The sequence below is a fragment of the Phodopus roborovskii genome, unplaced genomic scaffold (assembly GCF_943737965.1).
Source record: "Phodopus roborovskii unplaced genomic scaffold, PHOROB, whole genome shotgun sequence".
NCBI lineage: Eukaryota > Metazoa > Chordata > Mammalia > Rodentia > Cricetidae > Phodopus > Phodopus roborovskii.
The window spans coordinates 13,671,471-13,690,774 of record NW_026125059.1 but is presented as its reverse complement, the minus strand read 5'-3'; the positions used below and the strand labels follow the sequence as shown (position 1 = coordinate 13,690,774).

Sequence of the window (19,304 nt, the reverse complement as noted above, 5' to 3'; positions counted from 1 at the left end):
CAAAGTCGCCCTCAGGTTGCTGTAACTGGTCTCTTCTCCGGCTCCTCCCGAGCTCCCTGAGGCCCCCCCCCCCAGTCGGGTCCCCACCTGGGCCCATGCCAGCCGGTACCCAGTGACCTCTGACCGCTGGCGTGATTCTGGGCTTTGGTGAGGGCCAGTCCCCGGCCATGGAGCTAGGCAGCTGCTTTAAGACCTACGAGGACTTCAAGGAGTGTTTCAGCGCCTACAAAAAGGAGACTAGGTGCTCCTTCATTGTCAGGGACTGCATCTCCGTCCGCTTCCACAACCTCAACCACGGCACCTCCTTCCGCGAGGATATCCTGTAAGGGCGGGGCAGGAGGGAGGGCAGGAGGGCTTCCTGGAGGAGGAGGGCATGCATGGGGCCATGCTGCTTAGGGCCACGCGGCAGGACATCTGCCGCGGGCCTGCTGAAAAGCGAGGGAAACCTCACCGGTGTGGCCCTGTGCCACCAGGTGCACTTCCTCCCACTCCTTCATTCACCAGGTTTTCTGGAATTCTCAGTATCTGCACTTTTTGTTGTTGTTGTTGGTTTTTTTGTTTGGCGTTTGTTTATTGAGAGCTCAAAGCTCTCAAGCTCAAAGCTTATTGAGGAATGGATCCAAACGCCTTATTAATTTCCTCCATTAGTCTCCCCTTTACAAAGCAGTAATGTGCTCATCCGTTGGTTGGTTCGTTCTTTCGTTGATTCATTTTGTAAATGACAATTAAGCTCCAGACACAATCGTTTTCAGACACCTTTCTGACCCAAGCCCGGCTTTCCCTTTTACTCCTGCTTTATTTACTCTGCAAGGGTGTGAATCAGAATTATGGGTTGTTGTTCATTCACTCGTTTGTTTGGCCTTATGAGCTAAAAGCTGTTGAAAGGTCAAATGCTTTTAGGGCTCAAGTGAAACACCTACTACTATAAATTTAGCTTTTAGTTTTACTTGGAGAAAAAGAATGATAAAGTGCATGCATATAATCCCAGTGCTTGAGAGATTGAGGCAGGAGGATCATGAATCTGAAGCCAATCCGTTTTCTGAAAAATACAGGGCAAAATGAGAAGCAAATCCCAGCTAATCAACTCAGCTAATGACTCCTTTGAAAATGAAGGCTTGTTCACAGAATTTTACTGTGAAATCTAATCAATTTGAAAGTCAATTCAAGTAGTAATTACAACATAGAGGCCAAGTCTGAGTCAAAGAACATCAGGATTGAGCTGTTTGGACAGCACTTCCCAGACTAAGCAGCCTGACTGCGGTCTGGCTCTCCTGAAGTCCAGGGCCTTTCCTGGATACATATAAAGGTGAATTAGTGTCCCTAAGGAGGTAAAGGACTTGGACTTGCAACCTGTATGGCTCAAAGTACTAAAATAAACAAATGGGGCTAGGATGATGGCTCAGTGGCTAAGAGGACTTACTGCACTTGCAGAGGACTTGGGTTCGGTCCCCAGCACCCCAGCACCCTAGCACCTTCAACTCCAGCTCTAAGGGCTCCAGTGCCCTCTCCTGGCCTTCAAGGGCTCCCATGACGCACATAGCACATAAATGAATGTGGTGTGGTGGTGAATGCCTTTAGGTCCCAGCACTTGGAAGGCATAGGTAGGCCTCTGCCAGTGAGTACAAGGCCAGACTGATCTAAGTAGTGAGTTCCAGGGAGCCAGACTACATAGTGAGCCCTATCTCAAAAAAATAAAATAAATAAATAAAAATAAAAAAGGAAAAATCCAAACAAATAAATAAATAGAAAATGAAAATTCACCAAACACATACACTTTTTTGTTTTGTTCTGTTTTTGGACACACGCCCTCTCTAGATAGCCTGGGGAGCCTCAAACTCATGGCAGTTCTCCTATCTCAGACTCTCAAGTGCTGGGATTACAAACATGACCCACCGTGTCTGACTGGGATTTTTTTTTTTTTTTTTTTTTTTTTTTTTTGCCTTGCCATTATTCCCTACCCAATACAATAAAAGTATTTCTATAGGATTCACATCATCGTAGATATTATAATCTGGAGATGACTTATGGTGTATGGAGGCTATATGCAAGCACTGTACTGTGTTATATATGATATTTGAACAGTTGCATATTGTGGGATCTGGAAACCATGACTATGTGGTAAATGCCTTCAAAAAGATATTCAAAAGGTGGCTGTCATACCTCTTGCCTATAATCCCAGCACTCAAGAGGATGAGGCAGGAGGATTGTTCACAATACATAGTGAACTCCAAACCAGCCTGGACTATAGGGTGAAATCCTTCTGTAAAAACCAAAATAAATAAAATATAAAAGTTATTTAAAGAAAAATCAGGCATGATGGCTCATACCTTTAATCCCAGCACTGGAGAGGCAGAAGCAGGTGGATCTCTGAGTTTGTGGCCAGCGTGGTCTACAGAGGGAGTTCCAAGACAGCCAGAGCTGCAAAAAGAGATCCTGTCTCCCCCTCTGAGAGAGAGAGAGAGTGAGTTACAAGGAAAAAAGAAACAAATAATGAAAAGCAGGAGGCAAGGCCTCACACTAAAATGAGAGTTTTTCCCGGGCCTGTGAATTAATAGAGGCTAAGAATAAGGGATGTGTGGTTAATTTCCAAGTGACAGAGAGGAGTTTAATGAGAAGTAGCCATAGGAATGAACACAGTTTTGTAAAGAAGAGGGCATGTTGGAGAAACTGAGCTGCTGTCATGGCAGAAGGTGAGGTCAGGTCAGTTGCAATCTGTCAGCAAGTGCTTTCCATGACTGAGATGCCTGAACTCCATGTTTGTGGTGATACCTTGCTGTGTTCTCCTGCAAGCAGGTTATCCCAGCATCCAGCATAGTAGGCCTTAATGATTGTTAAATAAATGACTTATCAAGTGTCAAGCATGATTTAGGGAAATGGGTGCTGCAGGAATTTAGTTTTCTGTTTGCTGCTCCAAAAAAAAAAAAAAAAAAAAAATTATGAGTTTAGGGTTTTGCAGGATATTTGATCACACTATGAACCCCCAGATTGTGTTATTTACTGGAAAAACCTGTTTCTAGTTCTGGTGTGGCTCAGGCCTAGCACACACCTTTAATCCAGGAGCTTTCTGCTTGAATATTATAAATGGGATTAAATAAAATCAACCATAGGTCAAGAGGAGCACACACCAGGTTGACAGGAAAAAAAAAAAAAAAACCATAGAGAGTAAGAGGAAGTCGGGAGGATGGAGAGAGACACAGGAAATAGAAGGGAGGTATTTTGTCTCAGATGGCATAGGAGAAAGCGTCTCTTTCTGGGAGGAGTGTGGAGGAGGAAGCAGCTGGGTCCATTCTCTGCCTCTGAGCTAGCTGATTTTCACCCCAACATCTGGCTCCTGAGTCTATTAATAGAGATAGAACGATAGAGACTTAGTTAAAAACATTAGGGGTTTATTTGAATCTTAAATTCTTGGTTTGGTTTGGTTTGGTTTTTTTTAAGACTGGGTTTCTCTGTGTAGCCCTGGCTGTCCTGGAACTTACTTTGTAGACCAGGCTGGGCTCAAACTCACAGAGATCTGCCTGCCTCTGCCTCCTGAATACTGAGATTAAAGTTGTGAGCCGCCATTGCTCAGCTCTTAATCTTAAATCTTTTAAAGTTAATTTTTTATAATTTATTTATTTACATTAATGTATTACCTACATGTATGTCTGTATGAGGATGTCAGATCTTGGAGTTAGAGACAGTTGTGAGCTGCCGTGTGGGTGCTGGGAATTGAACCTGGGTCCTCCGGAAGAGCAGTTGGTGCTCTTAACCGCTGAGCCATCTCGCTAGCCCACTAAAGACTAATTTTTATGTATATTTGTGTGCATGTGTAGAGGCCAGAAGAGGACGTAGGGATCCTCTGGACTTGTAGTTTAACAGTCAGCTGAAAACTACCCAATATGTATACTACGAGCTAAAGTCAGGTCCTCTGGAAGAGCAGCAAGTATTCTTAACTTCTGAGCCATTTCTCCAACCCCAAGTTTTGTGGTTTAAATAACATAAATAGGGGCTAGGGAAGTGGTTCAGTCTATAAAGTGTCTGCTACACAAGCATAGGGAACTGAGTTCAGATGACCTGCTCTGTGTAAAGCCTGGGCACTGGTGTGTGCTTCTGTAACCCAGCGCTGGTTGGGCAGAGACTGGTGGATCCCTAGAATTCTCCCGTTCAATGAGAGACCCTGTCTCAGAGAATAAGGTAGAAAGGCAGAGCATAGTGACCCATACCTCTGTTCTCAGCACTCCAGAGACATTTGAGGCACCTGGTTTAGAAATTAAGTTGCTGCACGCCAGTCAGGGTAAGGCGGGAAGCAATAGAGGAAGATACCCAGTGTTGACCTCTGGCCTCCAAATACATGCACATACATGAACATACACATGTGTGTACACACCCTCCTGTCCCTAGCTCCCAGCCTCCCAGTCGCCTCTGCTCTTTGAAGACCTGATTGCCTGAATTGGACATGATTGAGAGGGTGTCAAAGAGGAGGGCAGTTGTGAGGATTGCAGTAACGATGACCCGGAAGAAGAAAGTAGCAAGCCAAAGCACTCTCACCCTAAAGCTTTACTGGGTCTGAGCTGGGGTGGGGGTGGGGAGGTTGTCTGAAATGTGTGTGTCCAAAGCAGGGATAGGAAGGTGGGAGCAAGTCGGAGCAGGGAGACGGGTAAGGATGGCACACAGCTAAGGCAGTGTGAGTGTTCAACTCACACTTTGTGGTGTTTTAACTGCTGGCTGTAGGACCTCTCTAATGTCTAATGGCCAGGCATTAGCACGGGTACAAAGATGAGTGCACTGTAAGGCAGTATTAGACTAACGCAGAATTCATGAGCAACACTGACCTTCATCCTCAGCAGAGACACGGACTGCTGGTTATGTCTTTTGTTTGATTTTTGAGGCAGGATCTCGCCCTTAAGCAAGCCTGGCCTTGCTTGAACGTGCAGTGATACTTTACCTGCCTCCAAGTACTGAGATGACAAATGTGAGTCACCTTGTCTGGCTGTCTGCTTGCTTGTTTGAAGAATCCTCCTGCCTCTTCCCACACCATGCCTGGCTCCGCTAGAGTTCTTTTTTCTGAGACAGAGTCTCTATAGTGTAGCCCTGGATGCCCTGGAACTTGTTATGTAGACCAGGCTGGCCTCGAATTCAGAGATCTGCCTGCCCCTGCCTCCCGAGAACTGGGATAAAAGGCATGCGCCACCACACTATTGAATGTTTTGGATCATGTATGGCAAACCAGCTGTGTGTAGAGCTCATTGTGTTAGAGGAATTGATAGGCAGGTGTTAAGAGTGTTTTTAAGAATAATTTAACAGGTGTTCCTATATACTTAGTGGGGAGATGATTTTAATAATAAATACTTATACAAATATATTCATTCAAGAGGAACGGGGTTTAATTCCCGACACCCACATGATGGCTCACAGCAGTCTAACTATTGTTCCAGGGTGTCTGATGCCCTCTTCTGGCTTCCGTAGGCACCAAGCATGCCCATGATGCATAGACATACATGAAAACAAACACTCTTACAGATAAAACAAATAAATTTTTATTTGAAAATAATAGTACAGATGGTGTGTGGATAGTGTATATATGGCAGGTGTACGTACAATTCAACAGGAAAAGCTGACATATGGGTTAAAGGTTAAGCGTTTTACCCTCCACAGCAGAGTTTTATCCTTTATAGAATGAGGTGAGGCTGGAGAGGTGGTTCATCAGCTAAGTACTCTTGCAAGAGTACTCAAATGTGGTTTCCAGCACCGTTGTCAGGCAGCTCCCAACTGCTTATATCTCCAACTGCAGGGGCTTCTGATGCCTCAGAGGGGCTCTAGGAGCACTGCACTCAGATGTACGTACATATACACAGACATGTACATAACTAAAAATAAATATTTAAAAAATTGAGGCTGGATGATGTGGTGGCACACACTTTTTTAAACATTATTTATTTATGCTGGGTGTTGGTGGTGCACGCTTTTAATCCTAGCACTCAGGAAGCAGAGGCAGGTGGATCTCTGTGAGTACAAGTCCAGCCTGGTCTACAGAGCAAATTCCAGGACAGGCTCCAGAACAATACAGAGAAACCCTGTCTGGCAAAAAGAAGAGAAATATTTACTTATATTTTATTTACATTGATATTTCACCTGCATGTATGTCTGTGTGAGGGTGTCAGATCCCCTGAAAAAGGAGTTATAGACAGATGTGAGCAGCCATGTGGGTTCTGGGAATTGAACCTCAGTCCTCTGGAAGGGAAGCCATCACTCCAGCCTGAATTGCACACGCTTTTACTCCAAGCTTTCTGAAGGCAGAGGCAGGTGGGTCTCTGTGAATTCAAGACCAGTGTGATCTACAGAGCAAGTTTCAGGACAGCCAGGGCTGCACAGAGAAACCCTCTCTTGAGAAACAAAGCAAAACAAGATTTTTTTTTTTTTTTTTTTTTTTTTTTTTGTATGTTTGCCTGGGTACATTTCTGTGTACCTCATGCAGGTAGCACCCATGAAGGCTGGCTATAGGAGAGTATTAGGTTCCCTACAACTAGTTACAGCTGAGAGCTTCCATGTGGGTGCTAAGAATTGAACCTGAGTCCTCTGAAAGAGCAGCGAGTGCTCTTAACCACTTAGTCATCTTTCTAATCTTAATCGTAAATCTTACCAAAAAAAAAAAAAAAATGAGGAGGTGGACTGGGGAGTAGCTGAGAGGTAGAATGTTTACCTAACCTAGCATGTGCATGGCCCTGGCTTGATCCCTGACCTGAGAGTGGGGGGACACCCAGCAGAGGGTTTGTTGAAAAATAAGAAAACATAGCATCTGGATCTGTGACTATTTGCTGAAGCTGTAACTGTAGTCGGCCGTAGGTAGGTGGGGTAGAATCTAGCCAGCACTGACACAGGCCTATAATCCCAGCACTCAGACTAGAAGACTGCCATGAGTTTGAGGCCAGCCTCAGCAATATGAGTTCAAAGACAGCCTGGGCTACACAGTAAGAGTCCGTCTCAAAAACCAGGGAGGAGCCATGGTAAGGCAGGGCTCTTCCATGTGCAATGCCCTGGGTTTCAGAGAGAAGGAAAAGGCTACTATCGTTTATGAGCTGTGAGTGGTAGAACACTGGGCTGACACTCATAAGGGACTAGCTAAATGCTCAGCACTGCAGAAAACAAAACTAAGATCGAGACCTTTATCTATGAAAAGGCAGAAGCAGCCTGGGCATGTAGCTCCATTGATAGAGTGCTTGCCTCGCATGCACAAAGCTCCGTGTGTCGTCTCTAGCCCCACCTAAACCAGGTGCAGTGTGCACAGCTGTACATACAGCACTTGGAAGGCTAACACAGGCAATCACTGCAACTTCTAGGCTAGCCTGGACTACAGTATAAGACACAGCATCAAAAACACTAGTAAATGCATATATAAATAAAATCAATATGATACATACAATGATGCATATGTATGAAAATGGCATAGTGTAACCCAGTCTTTTATACATTAACTAGAAATATAAAATAAAATCAAAACCTGGCATGGTGACACATACCTTTAATCCCAGCATCCAAGAGGCCAAGGAAAGAGGATCATTATAAATTGAAGTCCAGCCTGGGCTTCATACTAAAATTCTGTCTCTCTCTCTCTCTCTCTCTCTCTCTCTCTCTCTCTCTCTCTCTCTCTCTCTCTCTCTCTCGTGTGTGTAAGTGTGTAAATTAGAAAATTCTTTTTAATTCTGTTTATGTGGGGGTCAGAGGATGACTTTTGGGAAAACATTTCTCTCCTTCCCCCATGTGGGTCCCAGGGATCAAGCTCAGGCAGTCAGGCTTAGCAAGTGTCTTATTCTTATATCCTGTCAGGCTTAGCAAGTGTCTTATTCTTATATCCTGAACCATTTCACTAGCTCTCTGGTTAGAAAACTCTTAAAGGAGCCAGGCATTGGTGGTGCACACCTTTAATCCCAGAACTCGGGAGGCAGAGGCAGTCGGATTTCTCTGAGTTTGAGGCCAGCCTGGTCTACAGAGCTAGTTCCAGGACAAGCTCCAAAGCAATACAGAGAAACCCTGTCTTGAAAAACCAAAAAAGAAAATAAAACTCTTAAAGGGCTTATTGTGGCCAAGAATGTAAGAATAGAAACTTCAGCCAAGTGTGATGGTACACACCTTTAACTCCAGTGCTAGGGAAATGGGCAGATTTTTGTGAGTTCAAGGCCATCCTGGTCTACATAGAGACTTCCAGGCCAACTAGGACTACACAGAAACCCTGTGTCAAAAAAACAAACATAAATAAAAACTTCTTCAGACCTATCTTTGTAAGAAATCCTTTTTGTAGGTCATAGTAGCAGTTTGTAAAGGAAAAAAAAAAAAAAAACTTTGACTTTTCCTTGACTGGTTATCATTTATTAACATTCTTTTTATAGTAAGTAAAGCTGTTTTGTTTTGTCTTTGTTGGGTTTTGTTTGGTTTTGCTTTTGAGATAGGGTCTTGCCTTTTGAGATAGGCCTGGAGCTCCATGTGTAAAGCAAGCTGAACTTGAATCTGAGGGGCCCTCTTCACAGCCTCTTGAGGGCTGGGATCCCAAGCACCTGCCACCAAGCACTGCAGGAGAGCTGGGTTTTTTTGTCGGTGAGTATGTGGACACCTTGGCCTGTAACAATTTCTGCCCCGATGTTTCCAGGGAGTAGTCTCCATCCTTCATTGGCCTGCATGAAGATACTTCTTATTTGAGAAGTCAAAACAGTTCAGGGCATATGTACCAGGACGCAGAACAAAGACCAAATATATTTTTCACAATATCACAAATATATCAAAACTTCAGTTTTTCTTTTTTTTTTTTTTTTTTTGTTTTTTGTTTTTTGTTTTTTGTTTGTTTTGTTTGTTCTTTTTTTTTTTTTTTTTTTTAAGATAGGGTTTCTCTGTGTATCCCTGGCTGTCCTAGAAGTTGCTCTGTAGACCAGGCTGGTCTTGTACTCACAAATCTGCTTGTCTCTGCCTTCCATGTGCTGGGATTAAAGGTATGTGCTACCACCTCCTGGCTTTTATTTTTCTCTAACACCCTACCAAGACAGTGAGAAAGTCTATGGGTTTTCAGACTGAGCTCCTCCCAGCTCCTCTGTTTGAGTGTTCATGTTCTTCAGAGTGCATGATGTGCTTCGATGGCCCTCTCTCCATTGCTGTTCAGTTCAGTAACTACCATTTTCAGACACTGTCCAGCATTACATAATCCAGGTTCTTTGCTAAGAACTGCACAGACATTAATCCTTAACACACACCTTTGAACTGGACCATTGCTATCAGAGTGACAAGGCTGTGTCACAGCAAAAGTAGTGACATAAAAATAATTGCCAGTAAGCCAGGCACAGTGAGGCACACCTTTGATCCCAGCACTCGGGAGGCAGAGGCAGGCAGATCTCTGAGTTCAAGACCAGCCTGGTCTACAGAGTGAGCTCCAGGAACGACAACCAGAGCTACACAGTGAGTCCCTGTCTCAAAAAAAAAACAAAAAACAGAACAAAAATCTTGCCAGTAAGCTAATTAATCATTTATAAATTCATCTCTACTTGGCTATTCTTTCCTACTTGGTCCTGTAGTTTCCTTGATATCATTGACAGTATGTAGCTGATGAATAAGTGTTAAGCGTCAAATAAACACAATGCAGATAAAACCAAGGAAACTGAAATTGCATGCACACAGCTCTCAAGAGTGGAAGGACTGGTGAAGTCCCTAAAAGTAATGATGGAGAGCCACCAGCCTCATGAAGTGACCAAGTGGAGACTGAAATCTACAGAGTGCTATGACCTTGAAGAGAGGAATTATACCCTAGGAAGCTTGATAAAGGCCAGAAATATTTTTGTAAAACAAAACGTTAATTGAGAATCATTGTAGATTTGGGGAAGTTGTACATTGTACCAGGAACAAGAAAACAAAGTTGGTTTTGGTTTTAGTGTTTGTTTGAGTTGGTGTTTTAAATATATGTGTGTGCTTGTGTGTGTGTGTGTGTGTGTGTGTGTATGTGTATGTGTGTATGTTTGTGCCTATACATGTGCTGAAGCCAGAAATGTTATGAGTAAGTTTCCCGCCAGCCAGGTTGTACCAAATAACACACAGAGATGCTGTATTAGATATAATGCTCTTAGCCTGTTACTAGCATTTCTTATTGGCTAGCTCTGTCTTAAATATTAACCCATTTCTATTAATCTAAGTATTTCTACATGGTATTATCTTACCAGAGAGAGGGCCCAGCAAACTACCCAGTTGGTCCTTGAATCTCCTCCCTACTTCTTCCTCTGTAGTCCTTGTCTCCTAGTCCCACCTATCTTGCTTTCCTATTGGCCAACAGTGCTTTATTCATTAACCAATTCGAGAAACATATTTACAGAATGACATCTCACATTACAGAAAGCTACCTGAGATCCCTTGAACTGGAATTTTTAGTACATGGGTGCTGGGATCTGAACTCCAGCTCTCATGCCTAAGTGTCAAGCACTCTTAACCTCTAGTTAGGTTTCTATTGCTATGATAAGACACCATGACCAAAAGCAACTTGGGGTGGGGGGAACAGCTTCCAGTTACAGTCTCTCATTGAAGGAAGTCAGGACAGAAACTCGAGGCAGGAACATGGATGCAGGAGCTGATAGAGAGGCCATGGAGGGATGCTGCTTACTGGCTTGCTCATGGCCTGCTTGCTTTCTCATACCATACAGGATCACCTGCCCAGAGGAGGCAGTGTTCACAGCACATGTGGTCCTTCCACTTCAATCATTAATCAAAGCGTACCCCAGGCTTGCCTACAGTCTTGTGAAGTTATTTTCTCAATTAAGATCCTCTCTTCCTTGCCCAGTGTGTTGGCTCACTCCTTTAATCCCAGCACTCAGGAGGCAGAGGCAGGTGGAGCTTTGTGAGTTTGAGGCCAGCCTGGTCTCTATATATCAAGTCCCAAAATCTTTAGGACTACACAGAGAGACTCCCTTTCCAAAAACAAACAAAAACTTCACTCTTGCTAGATGTGTCTGGGTTTGTGTCAAGTTGACAAAAATCAACTAGTACTCTGTCTCTTGCTTGTTCTAGTTCTTTTTAAGGTAGGTTCTCACTACATAGCCCTGGCTAGCTGTGTTGACCTGCTTGGCCTCCAGTTTCTAAGAATCCTCCTACCTCTGCCTGCTGAGTGCTGAGTTACAGGTTTGTGCTAAAATACCCAACTCTATCAGTCAGTCTGTCTGAGAGAGACAGGATCTTTTCCCTTTTGGTTGGTTGGTTTTGGTTTTTGGCTTTTGAGATAGGGGCTGTTTTTATTTTTGATATTTTTTTATTTAAATTTGAAACAAGTTTGTTTTACATGTCAATCCCAGTTCCCTCACCCTCCCCTCCTCCCCTGTCTCCCTCCCAGCCCTCATCCCATCCCCTTTCTGCTCCCCAGGGAGGGTGAGGCCTTCCACAGGGAGTCTTCAATGTCTGTCATATCATTTGGAGCAGAGTCTAGGCCCTCCCCGATGTGTCTAGGCTGAGAAAGTATCCCTCTATTTGGAATGGGTTCCCAATGTCCATTTGTATACTAGGGATAAATACGGCCCCATAGACTGCCTCCTAACACCTGCATTCAGGGGGTCTGGGTTGGTCCTATGCTGGTTTCCCAGCTATCAGACTGGGGTCCATGAGCTCCCCCTTGTTCAGGTCAGCTGTTTCTGTGGGTTTCTCCAGCCTGGTCTTGACCCCTTTACTCATCACTCCTCCCTCTCTGCCACTGGATTCCAGGAGTTGGCTCAGTGTTTAGCTGTGGGTATCTGCCTCTGCTTCCATCAGCTACTGGATGAGGGCTCTAGGATGGCATATAAGGTAGTCATCAATCTCATTATCAGGGAAGAGCACTTAAGGCGGCCTCTCCACTATTGCTTAGATTGTTAGTTGGGGTCATCCTTATAGATCTCTCTTTAAACCTTAATGGCTCCCTCTGTTATGGTGTCTCTTTTCTTCCTCTCCTCTATTCTTTCCCTGACTCATTTTTCCTACTCCCTCATGCCCTTTCTCCCCTCCTCTTCTCCCCTTCTTGTTCTCCTAATTCCCTCTCTCCTCCCCCCCCCCCCATGCTCCCAATTTGCTTGGGAGATCTTGTCCCTTCCCCCTTCTCTGGGGACCATGTATATCTCTCTTAGGGTCCTCCTTGTTTCCTAGTTTTTCTAGCTGTGTGGATTGTAGGCTGGTAACTTTGCTCTATGTCTAAACTCCATATATGGGTGAGTACATACTATGTCTTTTTGTGGAGACTGCATTTCTCTGTAGCTTTAGAGGCTGTCCTGGAACTCACTCTGTAGCCCAGGCTGGCCTGAACTCACAGAGATCCGCCTGCCTCTGCCTCCGCCTCTGCTGTGATTAAAGGTGAGTACCACCACCTGGCCAAGTGACAGGCTCTTGCTCACAGGCTTCCAACTCTATTTCTCTTGCTTCACATTTCAGAGTGTTTAGTTAGAGGCATGCATCACTGTGCCTTAAAAATCTAGATTTATGTGTGTATACTTGTCTGTATATGTACTTGCAGTGTGTTTGTGTATTTATATGTGTGTGCTTATTTATGCATGTGCACAGGTACTCATACACTCGTATGATGCTAATTGTGGGGGTTACAGGTTGATCCTCTCCATTTTTATTTTGTTTTGAGACAGGGTCTCTTGCTGAACCTTAAGTTCAGTGATTGGGCTAGACTGGCTGGCTGGCAATCCCCTAGGGATGGTCATGTCTCTAGCTCCCCATCATCAGAATTACAGCTACATACAACTATATCTAGCAGTTTTGGTTTTTTGTTTTTGTTTGGGGGAGGATTGTTGTTTGTTTTGCATGAGTGCTAGGAATCAAATTCGGGATCTCATGTTTACACTTTACTGACTGAGCCAGCTCCCTATGTCCTGTAGTCTCAAATTTTAAAACTATTTATTTAGGTGAGTGACTTTTCTACATGTATGTATGAGCATAAACCTAAGTCCTCTGTAGGAACAAGTGCTCTTAAGTACCGAGTCTCCTCAGTCCCAACTTCGTTGTTTTTTGGGGTTTTTTGTTTTGTTTTGTTTTTTAAGCAGGGTCTCTATATAGCCCTGGCTATCTTGGAACTAGCACTGTAGACCAGATTGGCCTTAAACTTAGAGATCCTCTTGCCTCTGTCTCCCAAGTGCTGAAACAAAGGTGAGCGCCACCACCACCTGTCTGTAGTCTCCGTTTTTAAGGTAAACTTCCATTCAGATCGTTTAGATTTTTTTCTATTTCTATGAAATGTCTGCAGTAGTTTTGGGTTTTGTTTTGTTTTGGGTGTGTCGAGGGAGGGGGATTGAATTATTTGTTTTATGAACTACATAGCCCAAGATGGCCCTGGCAATCTTCCTGCTTCAGTCCCCGGGTGCTGGAAAGAGTCATGTGCTACTGCACACTGTTTATTGGATCCTTTTGCCCTCAATTAACTAACGGCTGTGATTTAAAGTGGTTGAGTTGCTAATACGTAGCCCAGAGCGGGCCTCCAAATAAATGTGATTGTGTTGCTAGCCAGACTTCTTGCATCTGTCCTTTCCATGTCCTCAAGCTTGTGACATTCAGGACAACTCCCCATGTGACACAGATGCGGAAGCCACATCCAAGAGAAAACTCTTCCTTGGTTTCCTGCCATTTCCTACCATGGTTCTTTCTCCATAATTGGGCAAGTGTCCATATCCAGTCCTCACAAGATTACCTTAATTGGCAATAGCAACAGCTACTCTAAGCACGAAGTCATGTTGGGGAGGAATGGCAACCTGGATAAAAACTGGCTTGTTGTGTGTCAAAAGAACAGGAGGATGTAGAGTTGACAAGCAACAGTTTTGGGTTAAATATATCTGTGGTTGTCCCTCAGTGTCGGGGGTGGATTCCAGGATGCCACACACACATCAAAATCAATGGATGCTCAAGCCTTTTATATAACATGTCATAGTACCTACATATGCCCTACACCCTTCATACTTTCATTTCTAGATTACTTATAATACTAAATACTATGTAAATAGTCATTACACTATATTGTTTGGTAATTAGTGACAAGGGAAGTGTTGGCATATATTCCATACAAGCACAAATTCTTTTGTTTCTTGTTTTGGGCTATATACTGGGGATTAAACCTAGGGTTTCGCACAACTGGGGTAAGGGTTCTACCACTGAGCTATAGCCCTCGATAATTGTTTTGTTTTTTGAGAACAGGGTCTTGCTTTCTAGTCTGGACTAGCCCAGAATTCCCTATGTAACCCAGGCTAGTGTCAAACAAGTGTCAGTCTCTCTACCTCAGTTTCCCAAGTGCTGGGATTTCAGGAATGAGCTTCCATACTCAATTTAACTGAATTAGATTTTAGGTATTGGTGTGGAGGGTGGGGCACAAATGTATATAGCTCAAAGGACAATTTTGTGAAGTCTGTTCTCTCCACCTTTTGGTCTCTGGACATCTTTACTTATTGAGCCTCTCATGGGCCCTTGTTTAGAGATCTATCTAGAAGAGGATTGTTGAACCTAATCGATGTGGTAAGGGCCAAATGAGGAAGATAAAAAAGAGAACTCAGAGACAGGAATGTTTTTTAAGGAACATGGGCAAAATAATATAACTAGTTAGGCTACAGACATACAAACTTGGCTCAATCCTCAGATGTGCTAGTGTTGTCTGGAAGAGTAAATGCTAGATTCTCATCCTTAAGCCTGTTTCTCTCTGTAAAATGGAGATGACACTAGAATTCTAGCTGGTGTAAAGTGAGACATTAGGGCCTGGCACATAGTCTTCGTGCATTTAGCACTGGTAGGAAAGCATTTCAAAGATTTGTTCACATAGTAGATAACAGGCTGTGCACACCCTGGGTTTGATCCTTAGCATGACAAAAAAGGAAAGGAGGGAGGAAGATTTTGGGCAGGGTGGTACCTGAGGTCCCAGCACTTTATAGGCTAAGGCAGGAAGACCGTCATGAAGTGAGGCCCTATTTTGCTCAAACCCTTCCTCTCCCCCCCCCCAAGAAAAAGGAAGCTGGGAAATTGGATAAGAAGGAAGAATTTTTAAAATGCCCAGGACTCCACCAGGGCTGGCTGCATATGCTAATAGAACCAGGAATAGTAAAACGAGCTTTGTAGTTGGCAGTGCCCCCCCAAAACCATCACTAAATACACAGCAAGTCAATATAATCTAATAACTAGAGTTAGCCTAAAATATTGAGCTAGCAGAAAGGTAGGGCCCAGCTTTCTAGAAAAGATGATGGTTTTATGTATCCCAAATGATGACTAAACTTTGAGATGAAAGGCAGGAGGGTCATCCAAAGAAAGGTACAAGCATAAGCAGCTGCCAGAAGACACTTCCTAGTGACACAGGAAGCTGTGGGCAGTTTGTCATTCTAAAACACAAACAAGGTGGAGAAGAGTGGGAAGCTAAGGTTCAGTGGTGCTCACTTGCTGGCCTTGCCATCCTGCTGGACTGCCCCACGCCCTTCCCAACCAAAACTAGAGATGGCGCCACCCTTACACTGTGCTCACTACAGACACAGACATTCTCAGCCCCAGGCCCCTCCACCCTGTTATCATAAGACTGACATATCCTGTTTTCCAAAGCTTGCCCCACAGGGTGGGCAAACTGGACCAGCTGGATGGGAGTGTTTGGAAAAGTATGGGTGGAGCTCCAGGCTGTGCTAGAGGCTGAGATTTTCCCCCCTCTCCCTCGGTTTTACAGCTGGGCCACTCCCTGAGGAGGCAGGGGCGTGACCCATCCCACCCACTGGTGGTCTGTGATTCACTCACCTGTTATATCACTGATAAGCATCTGCTGAAGGGGCAGCATTGTGTTAGGTGCTAGGAATACACTGAGGAATGGTTTAGTCCTGGCACTGGGAGACATCCCCACTAAATGTTCCCAGGGCATGGGAGCTATAAAAGCAGCTAGCTTTAGCTCTAACATAAACAAAAGGCCAAGGCAGGCTCTGGGCTAAGTGTTTCATCTGTGGTTCATTTAGTCTTTATGATAACCGTAATGAGGTTGTCTCATTTTATAATGGCCATACCGTATCCACAGAGGAGAAGCGACTTGCCCACAGTTAAACAGCTTCCCGTTGACAGCCAGGGTTCAAAGGACTTGACTCAGCCTCTAGTGTGTGTCCCCCCTCCCCTTGTAGCCTCTGGGAAACAATAGTCAGGGTAAAGGGGCAGCCAGCGCTTTTCTCATTGTCACCTCTACCTTCCCTAGATATGTGCAAGTGAAATTTGTCTGTATTCGGACGCAGTCAAACAGGAAGAGAACACGGAAGGTGGACAGGTGCCCAGCATACCTGCTCCTGCAGTACAACGAGAAATTAGATAGACTGTTTATCAGTGAACTGAATACCCAGCACATACATGTTGACTCTAACGCTGCTGGAGGAGCCCCTGCTGGCAAGCTGCAGAAGGCATCGTGTCTGCATAAACTCCAGCCGGTGCCGCTCAGCATCAAGAAAGACCTTGATGCCGCAAAGAAGCCCCCAGTAGAACCATCATCTTTCTGCCTAGAGAAGACACACCTGGCCTCACATCCAGAGCAGAAGGGCATCAGTCCTTCCGATTTGGCCAAGATAGCAAAAGTGATGAAAAACTTCCTTACAGTAGATGAGGGCTCAATGGCCTCCTTCAGTGTGGGGACTAGCCAAGACCTGGACCGGCTCAGCTTCCAGAGCAGCAAGATGAGTGACTTATTCACCCGATTCCCAGAGAATCTCTTGCTGCACCGGGTGGAGAATAGCCAGGGCCATATTCTGTATGCTTTCTTGGTGGAGAACAAAGAGCGAGAGAGTCGAGTGGTACACTTCGCTGTGCTCAAGACTGAGACAGCCCCCTCTGTGGCCAAGATGCTCAATATCTTTACAGAATTCAACTCTGATTGGCCCAAGGTCAAGGTGGTCTTTGTGGACCCTTCATTCCCTCACCAAGCTATTCTTCAGGAGATCTTCCCTGCTGCCCGTATCCTCCTTTCTATCTATCATACTACTCGACTCTTAGAGAAGAAGTTACATCAAAGCTCTGCAAATGCATCTTTTAAAAGGCTCATGAAGGAAGCTCTTCGGGAGGCTGTGTTTGTCTCTTCTGATGCAAGCCTAAAAAATCTCTGTCAGATGTCGCAAGCCCTACTGGATGAGGAGCTCTTCAGGTTCCTCCAGGCCCATTGGTTCTCCTGTGAACTGCTATGGTACATGCATGTGAGGAAGGGCCTGCATGCATGTAACACATACATGGACAGCTTGGACATAGTCACCAGTAAGGTGTCAAGCCTCTTTCGGGAGCAGCAGTCCCTACTGGAGTGTATCCTTCACTTTGTGGATTACATAGACTTCTTTAATACCAAAGGTCTGAAGAGCTTGCCCACAAATTCCCCCAAGTTAAAAAGAACTCAGCTCCCAAGCACGCCACCAAGGCCCAAGAAGCCTTTTAGAACTTGTGGAGGGAATGTCACCAGGCTCCCTGTGGAAGAAACCAAGTCAGACTCAGAGCAGTCTCAATTGCTACAGCTCCAGGATCAATCCTGCAAGAGTGGCATGCTAGACATTTTGCACCAAAGTGGCTGTGAACTAGCCTACAAGCTGTGCCATAATGAATGGGAGGTGGTACAGAATTCCACCCACCTGGTGGACGTGGCTGGTTCCTCGGTAGCTGTTAAACTGCTAGAAGACTCACACCAGGTGAGCAAAGATGGCAGTAGCTGCAGCTGTTCTTTTCAACAGTGCTACCATCTGCCGTGTCGGCACATTTTGGCCCTATTGCATACCAGCCAGCAGCCAGTAGGAGAAGCCATGGTGTGCTGCCGGTGGCAGAAGAAATACCAGCACCTCCTTGGACCCAATGGGGAGCTCCAAGACCGTGGAATAATCCCAAACACAGATCAGCCTGAAAAGCAGGGTCAGAACCACATGATTCAGGACCTGAGCAGGGAGCTGGCAAACCTACTAATGCAGACTGAGGGGCCAGAGCTGGAGGAGCGCTGTTCCACCCTGCGCAAGATTGTGGACATCTGGGCTGGCCCCTATCAGCTGCCTGAGTCCAGTCAGCAGCCAGTTGACTTCAAAGACGTGGGGTGCCTCCCTTTCCTCTGGGGAAAGCTAGAGGAAGGGGACAGCTTTCCTCTTGCTGAAGCCATGGTTCACGACTGAAGCGTCTGTACTAGTGCACTCTCCAAACCTTGGAAGTTTCAAAGTTCAAAGTGGGTGGGTCACCCTGTAGGTCAGTATTTTATTCACTATCTTCCTAGGTAAGGGTTAAGATGATGTTAAAAGTGAGGATAGGGGCCCCTACTGTGACATCCTCTGAGCCCGCCCCTTTTCCGCCCTACATTTGGCATTCTATAGACCGCTCATTCATTGTTCAAAGCCAAAGCTATTCCGTATGAAAGGGCACACCACCCCCCTTCCCTCCCCAGCCCCAGAGGTCAAGTTGCATTGCCCCTACAGAAATGAACCCTTGCCCAGGATAGAATAAAACAAAGTGAGTCTGGAAAGAGACTGGGGGGGGGGGGTGACCCTCGACTGTTGCTGCTCTTTAGAAAATACCTGTTATGTATTTTTATTCACGTTAATAAAGTTTTTTGTTTTGTTTTTGTTCACTTTTGTGTTTTTTGAGACGTCTCGTGTAGCCCAGGTTAGCCTCAAGCTTTCTCATTTTAAGGGAAGCTTGAGTATTGTCTAATGGGGTATGGTGCCAAGTAGAACCTGGAGCATCACATTCAAAGTAATGGACCACTTTGCCCTCCTCCTACCAACTAAGCCTGCAACGTTGATGTTAGGTTGCCTTGTTCATTCTGTTCAGGAAAGAGACAAGAGGGTGGGAGGAGACCCAAATCCTAGATTTTACTGTGAGCCATTTCTGGGACGATGTAGGCAAATTCCTAATTTAAATTATTTTTGAGAGAGGCCTAGCCTGGAACTTGATTTGTAGGTGAAACCGGCTTCCGCTTCTCGAGCGCTGGGATTAAAGGCATATACCACCACACCCAGTTTTTGGTTTCAAGATTGGGTCTTACTAGGTTAAGGCCAGCTTCAAACTCATTCCTTCTACCCCAGCCCCTGAATAGCTGGAATTACAGGCCTCAGTTTCTCCACAAGGCAGCATCCATCTGTCTTCCGAGCTTCACAGTTCCGTACCCAACAAACAGAAGGTTCCCTTATAAAACACTGTTCTTTATTTTCCGCTTTGACCTTTGAAAGGTGCGGTCTTTCCAGCCCCCAAGACCGGCTGGAGGCTCCGCTCTCAGGCCTCCTGTTTCCCCGGGCGAATATCCTTCCACAGGCTCTCATTGGTTACCTCCGGCCGAGCCCCCGTAACCCTGGCAACAGTGCCCGCCCTGGAGCAAGCAGTCCAGGATTGGTCCG

General features: G+C 45.1%; 1 protein-coding gene across 1 annotated transcript; it reads left to right on the top strand.

The window, feature by feature from the left end:
• Positions 1-35: 35 nt before the first annotated feature.
• On the top strand, positions 36-18,538 carry Zswim3 (zinc finger SWIM-type containing 3). The gene is made up of 2 exons (XM_051186513.1): positions 36-322; positions 16,160-18,538. Exons 1-2 carry the CDS (start codon positions 168-170, stop codon positions 18,087-18,089), a joined length of 2,085 nt encoding a protein of 694 aa, XP_051042470.1. The 5' UTR covers positions 36-167; the 3' UTR covers positions 18,090-18,538.
• The last annotated feature ends 766 nt before the right edge of the window (positions 18,539-19,304 follow it).

Coding starts and splice junctions, on each gene's coding strand:
- Zswim3 (XM_051186513.1), top strand. CDS start 168: ATGGAGCTAGGCAGCTGCTTTAAGACCTACGAGGACTTCAAGGAGTGT. Junction 323..16,159: donor TCCTTCCGCGAGGATATCCT/GTAAGGGCGGGG, acceptor TACCTTCCCTAG/ATATGTGCAAGTGAAATTTG.